At 47.5% G+C, this 7,587-nt stretch overlaps 1 protein-coding gene across 1 annotated transcript; it reads right to left on the bottom strand.

The window, feature by feature from the left end:
* Positions 1 to 1,790: 1,790 nt before the first annotated feature.
* Positions 1,791 to 3,210, bottom strand: TOMM5 (translocase of outer mitochondrial membrane 5). The gene is made up of 2 exons (XM_019555405.1): positions 2,979 to 3,210; positions 1,791 to 2,412 (listed from the first exon to the last, which is right to left on the bottom strand). Exons 1-2 carry the CDS (start codon positions 3,136 to 3,138, stop codon positions 2,378 to 2,380), a joined length of 195 nt encoding a protein of 64 aa, XP_019410950.1. The 5' UTR covers positions 3,139 to 3,210; the 3' UTR covers positions 1,791 to 2,377.
* Positions 3,211 to 7,587: the final 4,377 nt, after the last annotated feature.

A 7,587-nucleotide genomic window follows, 5' to 3' on the forward strand; every position in this document is an offset into this window, starting at 1 on the left:
GCCAATGAAGCACGAACAGTTAGAGGAGAGCAAAAGTGCCCACAAGGTTTGCAGGGTGTAGGGCAGAGGCTGGCAATGTTTTTTAGGCAGAGTGCCAAAAACACTTGCAATCTTGACTTGTAAGATCTTAGCATGCCAGAGACAGACAGCGGGGGAGCCATAGGAGACCTGATCCTTGTGGCAGCACAGCCCTAGCCTCTTCCCTGCTGTCTACCCCAAAGCAAAATGCCTTCACATACCATACATTGGCATCTGTGCCAGGGGTTGCCTAACCCTGCTGTAGGGAAATCTTACCTGTTACACTTCCACTTAGCATACAGAGCTTGCTCATAGGGGCATCAGTAGAAACACTGTGCTACAACCTAGCCTCAAAAAGATGGCCAGCCTCCACAGGAAACACCAGTACACTGAAAGGGCAAGGGACTCCAACAATCATGCAATACCTATTAGCATGCAGGCATGTGCTGCCACCTAAAAGGTACAGAAAATCCTGCTGCTTTCTAACTAGGGTGTTCAGTGGCAAGCAAAGTACTTTGGCAAAGTTCTCAGTCCACACCTGAACTCAGTATACTAAGAAACCTGCATCTGCTTTTAAATTAATAGATTCACCATGAAACCAAAGAACGTAACCAACTGAAGAGCTTCCCACACACAAACACCCTTCAAGCACTCCTGAGGTGCCGCAGCCACTTCTGCTCCTTGCCATGTTGTGTGGATTTTGTTGAAGGAAAAGGTAACGTCCCAGGGAGGATGGACAGCTTGCAAGAAACAGAAACAGGCTCAGAGAAACAGACTGAAATACTAGCATAGCTGTCTGCTCCATCCTGTTCACCTTCTGCAGTTCACTAAAGGCTATGCTTCTGCTGAGCACCCCAGAAAGTAGCAGAAAAGCATCGAAATATCTCTGGAGTACGCTTGGTAGCCGTGTTGGTCTGAGACAAAAAGACATACAAAAAAAACTATTGTTTTTTTTTGTATGCCTTGAAATATCTCTATTACCCTCTGCTGACCGCCTATTACAGTATTATCACTGAACCAGATCTGCATACATGCTGTGGGTCAAGTTAGGAATGGGAACAATTCACTCTTCCCAGTAAAGGAAGATCATAGGGTAGAGAAGATTCCAGGGTAGCAGAGAGCAGTTTTGCCTGTACTGTTGAAAGTCAGGTATGCAGTAAGCAGCAGCATGATCTAGTGGACTAGCACAGAAACATATGGTATAGGCTGCAGCTAAGAGTAGGGATGTTGGCTAGGACAGGCAGATGTCTCTGTTGGGACTGAAAAAAAACCTGGAGGTTACTGATTAAAGGATCTTGCTTCTCAAGTTCAGATCAATCACTATAGTTGGGGTCAGAAAACCATTTTATCCCAGTCAGATAAGTATGGACTGTGGGGAGTGTTGCCTCCCTCTGCAGCATGGGGCATGGTCCACTTCCTGGGATCATTCATGTGTGCCCCATAGTCATGCAGGCGGATTGCATAGATTTAAAACTAAGTTAAACAAACACATAGATTGATTTACAAACAGATAATCCTCCCCTGAGCAGGGGCTATGACAGGTCCCCCCTTCCAAGCAGGCTTTTCTAGAATTCCTTGACACAGGCCAGGAGGTAAATATGGCAGGTTACCTCCTTTCTCTCCATTTGCCAATTATGAGTATAGTCTACTAATACTATAAACTCTGGAGGGCATAAACTGCCAATTTCGTTATCTTATTTCTCTCAATCTGTATGCAAGAAGAAAAAGTTTAAAGGAGACAATGGCCCAGAGTAAATGCAAGATCCCAGGACATCTATGGAACAGATTTTATTAAAAATAGAGCACTGCTGGACTGTGCCTGAAATAACAGAATTGCTCTTCCATTTTATTTCAACAACAAAAATCCATAGGGAACCGGATTCAAGATAACAGCTTCTCTTCGGTGGTTTTAGTAGTTTCAGGGTTCAAATAATTTTAATCTTCACATGGAGACAGGATCAGTAAGATTGACAGCCACAGCGCTGTGATATTTCAGAGGTAGCTCCAGAACAGTTTGCTTACACTTAATGCTTTCTAAAAAAAAAATATGGAGTTCGATACAATTTTTAAACATACAGTATGAGTGGTACCAACATAAATTTAAAAAAAAAAAGAAAAAGTTGTATGCAGACACACAGGAGCACTGTGTGACCTCAAGTCAGCTGAAGGGACAATAACCATTTTTCCATACTTCAAACTAGACTCCTGTTCTCAAAGTCAAATGTTTAAAATAATCATTTTCCAGATCCATTCCACAGATGAAGTCTGCCCTTGGCACTATGCTCTTAAGAGGGAAAAGCAACCACTGTCCATTTTGTGTTTCCATGTACCCAGCCACCTCTTTGCAGCTCTTCTGTATTCATATACTATCCAGCTTCTTTAAGATGTAAGGAGCTGAAAAAGACAGGACAGCCAAGATATAAATTAAGTGCAAATGAGCAAGTTTACAAACAGCTGCAAGCCCTGGGCTGTGTGCGCACTACAGCCAGAGCCCATGGGGCAGGACCTATCTGAGCAGTGCTACCAGGTGTACAATAATTATCATATCTGTATGATCATTCCAACCCCTGTACAATGTACAATCACTAACAATGTTCAAAATGCATGATAATTTTGAGGCAGCTCATTGATGCAGCACACGTAAAACCCACATCACTCTCAAGGAGTCTTAACCGACTACTGGGTGTGCTGCCAACCCTTTCTCAAAGGCTCACCTCAAAATAAAGACATGCTTCAACTCGCACAACCCCGATCTCACTTGCTCACCGGCCACCTACAGTGACCGATATGGAATGGGTGAGAAGAGGCTTACTGGCAGGGTACTTTCAGCAAACACGATCATCTTGGGCTTCCAATACGATCGTACTTAACACCTGGCAGCGCTGCACAGGAGTTGCCCGCGCCGGGCGGGGCCGCAGCCCCAGGCCGAGCCCCGCGCACGTGGCCGCGCCGCCCCTTACCGACGCGCAGCAGCGCCACGTAGATGAGGAAGTTGCGGACCGAAGTGAGCACATCGCGCCGCATCTTCCGCTTCAGCTCCTCCGGGTCCATCTTGGGCCCCAGCCCCTCGATGCGGAACATCCTCCTGCTGCTGGCGGCGCCGGGATCGCACCGGGTCATACAACTCCGGCCCGGCAGCGCGGAGCTTCCTTCCGGCGTTGAGGCACGGCCCCGCCCACCGGCTACGGGCACTGAGAAGGGACACGCCCTTCGCTCCCGAACCAGGGCGGGGCAGAGCTGGGGCGAATGAGGGGATCAGAACGCCGCCGGCGACGAGCATGCGCGTTAATCTAGTGAGGCCCCAGCCCTCGCCCGGAGTGGGGCGGGGTTGCGTGGTGAGGCTCCCAGGTGGGGGCAGGGGCAGCCCGCGCCCTGCCACTGCAGGCAGTCTGTGACCTGGGCTGCACGTGGGGCACCTTGGTGCGTAGGGAGGAGCGCCAGGCCCGCGCCCCGGCTGCATTAGTACCAGCAATGGGGAGGGAAGGGCCCTTCTTGGTGCCCCAGAGCCCGTCCAGCCGCTCTGCACTACAAAAACCTTGCCCCTTTATTTGGCTGAATAGGCTTGCAAGGGGTGCTGCGAGTTGGGTGCCTGCAGTAGGGCAGCCTGCTGCCTGGCTCATAACGTCCAGCTCCCATCACCCTTGAGTTATGGCCACCTGGTGTGCAAGAACTGGTGGGTTGAGGCGAATCCACGAAATGGGGCTGTGTAGACGCTCCTGACCAAAGTCAGGCTCGTCTGGGGTTAGTTGAAGTCAGAGGAACTAGTGTGGCCTTCCCGAAAGGCATGTGGGAGCTAAAAGAGTCTGTGCTCCTGGGCCTGTGCTGGCTTTAAGTGTTAAAAAGGTTACAAATTGGTTTAAACTGGGATTAGATTACACTTTGACTGGTGGGGGGGCAGGCTGCAAAAAAATTAACCAGTTCAGTGACTAAGAAGTCCACCTAAGCAAAGGAGCAATCTGATCAGAGCCGCCCTGCCCCCCACTTCCCCCAGGTTATGGTTTTGAAATCTTAAAGGAGTTTCTCATCTCTTACAGGGGGGCTTGCCTCCCCCCCCGCCCAGTCTCCCTCTTAATTTGCACCCTGGTTTAAATATGCTCAGGAGCTTCCATCCTGTGGTCAGGTTGGGCTTGGGTCCCTGTCTGCACCCCAAAGACCTACCAGTACAACTGTGTACATCCAGTACAACCTGGTACAGCTTGCCCCAGTACGGATGCAGCTGTGCAGCAGATGGCTTTGGCCTCTGGAGCTTCTGCCATTCAAGGAAGCTGGCATCAGAGTTGCAGCCATCTCAAGGTACCCAGCTGCTGGACTGACAAAAACAATGTAAAAGAGTAAAGGAAAGAAAGTGATAACCTGAGGATGTGGTGACAGTCAAAGAAAGGGACTGGAGAAGAGGATGAGGGTGGGAACTCGTAAGGCCGTGTGTTGGCCAGTCCATTGCAAAGAAGGCTCAGATAGAAAAAAAGTTGGCAACCTACTGGTCAGTGTTTTGGACCACTGCAGTCATTATTGAGTTATGGGAATATTTCATCTCTACTTGCACCCAGCTTCTGATCTGGCATGGACCTCTGGATTTTGCGACACAACAATGAAGACCATGGAGAGAAGGAATACATTTGCCAAATGGCTCTGTTTCAAGGGTACAGTAACATGTCTCTAGCATGTGGGACTTTTGACCTAATGGCCATGCTGTTGTTGCAGTGAATTCTTTTTTCTCAAGATGCAGTCAGCATAGGTGGTGATTTCTTCAGTGTGTTTGGCTGCGCCCTCCATTCTCACACAGGACGACAGTCAGCTCTGGAGTGAATTCAAGGCAGTAATTCACCTCAGGGACGCTGCCCAAGCTGTATTCTCATTGCTTCTGGTATCAGCAGTTTACACAGAGCCTAAAGAATAAGTTCAGCTGCACATTCACACTGGGGCAATTAGTTGTTATCTATAATTCATTCTCATTCCCTGGAATGGGAATGCTGCAAAGGCAAAACACAGAGCCCCAGGGAGCTGGGGGAGCATGTTACTTTTCCAGCCTGTGCATCAGCTCATACCAGCATCTAGTTCCTTCAGAACTAAGAGAGTGGGTCACATGGCATTGAGCCCTTTGGGGAATGGCAGAGTGACAACATGGTTATATTATTATTAATTTAACTTCCCCTTTTAGACGAGATCAGTGAGAGGCTGTTATAGTTCTGCTGGAAAATGACCTAACCCCAGGTTCTTCTGCAGCATACATAGCCTTGTTTTTTTAAGCACGAGACTGTGGATTTCTAATGTTCGAGAGGAAATACGTACCATTAAAGATAATTTTTTCAGTCCCTTCATATCATTGCTCTCAGCTTTTGCAGGACCCAGAGCATATCTTTTATTAAAACAACCAGGCTTTCTATGCTCTAATTTAATATAAAATTATCTTGTAACTCAGTTTATTCCTAGAGGAAACAGAAGCTGAAGTGACAGCATGTTCTGTTAACTTGTACAGCACCTAAACAGCACTTCGCAGCCCCTCTCTGCTTGAATGGCTCACAAGCCAGAACAGAGAGATTCAGACACTGAAGCATGGGCAAATTTTAGCCCTAGTGAGAGGTGTAGTTTCTAATGACATCAGTAGGAGTTTAATCTGCTTACACTAGCAGTGGGTTTAAGTCACATGGTATATAATCCTTGACAGTGGTGATTGTTCCCATGGGCAAGTGTGTGAAGGGGTGTTTCAGAGTCTAAGGAGTCCTTCCCTGCTCCACTCCAGTCTGGGCTTTCTTCCCCAACAGAAGAGTCCTTGTTTGTCAGCAGGGATCCTATCCTGGTTTTCTCAGATTTAAAAAAAATCCCCAATTTTCAGTTAAAAAAAAGGTACCCAAAAAATCCACATTTGTCCATGATTAAAATGAAACACCACTAATATATAGATAGATAGACAGATAGATAGATAGATATAATAGTGCTTCAGGTTAATCATGGACAAATGTGGATTTTGGGTTACTTTTTTATATCTGAAAAGTGGGGATTTTTTTTAAATCAGAGAAAACCAGGATCCCTGTTTATCAGACTGTGACTACAGTGTCACTGACAAGAGCAGAACAGGATGAAGGGCAGAAATGGGATCTTGGGGGATCTTTTGTAACAAGTACCGACAGTCACAGATGCTAATTTAAAGCTCATGTTGTTATAGAAAGCCTGTTGCACATTTCAGACACTATTTCACTTTTACTCCGAAGTCTGGAATGCTGTGGTAAGGGTGGGTACCAGCAGGGGCAACTCCTGACTGTACACACTGATGGTGCAGAATCCACTGAATTCCTCTGCCTCGGTGGTAAAGCTGAGAGATGTTCCACTGGGGTTCACAGGCTACCAGTTGACTAAGATGTGCCTACTGGCCATGGGTGATCACAAAAAAAATTCTGTTCACCATAGCAAGAGAAGAGGGATCATTCTTGAATGCCCCTGTGAAATCTGAAATCCCAAATTGTTACTGTTCCTTTTCGTTTATGAAGCTAAACTCACTCCTCATGTCCCAGAAGTGCCTGTGGTGATGCAAGCTATGCAGGTGTCTTGTCCGGGGGCATAAGGCTCCCAGAGGCATTCCACAACATAGATTTCTGAAGCTGGGTGGGGTTAGTTACCCCATGGTGCCATTCTGCACCCACCCAGGCAAGCATCCACATGTTGTAAGGGTTCAGCCAGGACATAAGTGGATCTGGCTGAGGATCAGCCCTGAGGGGCAGCTTGGGGACCAGCATGATGGGCCCACAGATTACCAAGTCTTCAGGTCATGGTCTAGCTCAGCAGAATGTGGGACCCAGTTTTAGGGAAGCTGAGAGGGGAGATCCAAGAAATGTAGTCCAAGATGTAAGCCAAGGTCAGGAGTCAGAGGTCAGAGAGCCAGTGCCAAGTTGCAAGGAAAATCCAAGATCAGGGTCAAGGAAGCCAAGCTGAGTCAGGGTGTAGAGAAAACCAGAGAGAGACAAGCTAGTGCTAAGTTTCAGGGGAGATCCAAGATCAGGGCCAGGAAAGCCACAGCCAGGGTCATTAGTCAGATGAACAAGGGAGAGCTGTGAACACAGGGCTTGCTGGAAAAGACTGAGGCTGTCAGGGTATGCCTGCAGCCTGAGGCTGCACGTGTGCTTATAAGAGGTGAGCGGCAGTTTTGCCAGCCGATCTGCCTGCAGAAAATTGGGCCAGTTGCATTAGACAGGGATCAGAGTAGGTGTGGTAGCTTAGGTGCTTAGCCGCTTGATCAGAGGTCCTGACACCTGTACAGCTGGAAACTTTGTTTCTGTATGCCAGCTCTAGCCTATCAGCAAGGCAGCTCCCTAGATATCTGCAGGGATGGGCCCAAAAGAATACACTTCCAAGCCCAGCTGGCAAGCTTAAAAATAACAATAGAAGGTTTGTTTCCACACAGTGTGGAATTAGCTTGTGGGACTCCTTGCTACAGCATGTTGTACAAATTGACAGTGTAACCAGGGTCAAAAGAGGACTGGAAAAATTTGAACAAGAGAGGTCCATCATGGATATTAAACATATAACAGTTATGGACACAAACTCAAAGTTAGGACTCTTTGGGCCTCTGAATGT

The sequence above is a fragment of the Crocodylus porosus genome, unplaced genomic scaffold (assembly GCF_001723895.1).
Source record: "Crocodylus porosus isolate Cpor-Errol unplaced genomic scaffold, CroPor_comp1, whole genome shotgun sequence".
NCBI classification, from domain to species: Eukaryota; Metazoa; Chordata; order Crocodylia; family Crocodylidae; genus Crocodylus; species Crocodylus porosus.

What these genes read in the sequence shown, in the direction of transcription:
- TOMM5 (XM_019555405.1), bottom strand. Translation starts at nt 3,138, where the DNA reads ATGACCCGGTGCGATCCCGGCGCCGCCAGCAGCAGGAGGATGTTCCGC. An exon ending in CGTGGCGCTGCTGCGCGTCG is followed by an intron (nt 2,413 to 2,978) that starts GTAAGGGGCGGC and finishes TGTCTTTTTCAG; the next exon opens with CTCCTTACATCTTAAAGAAG.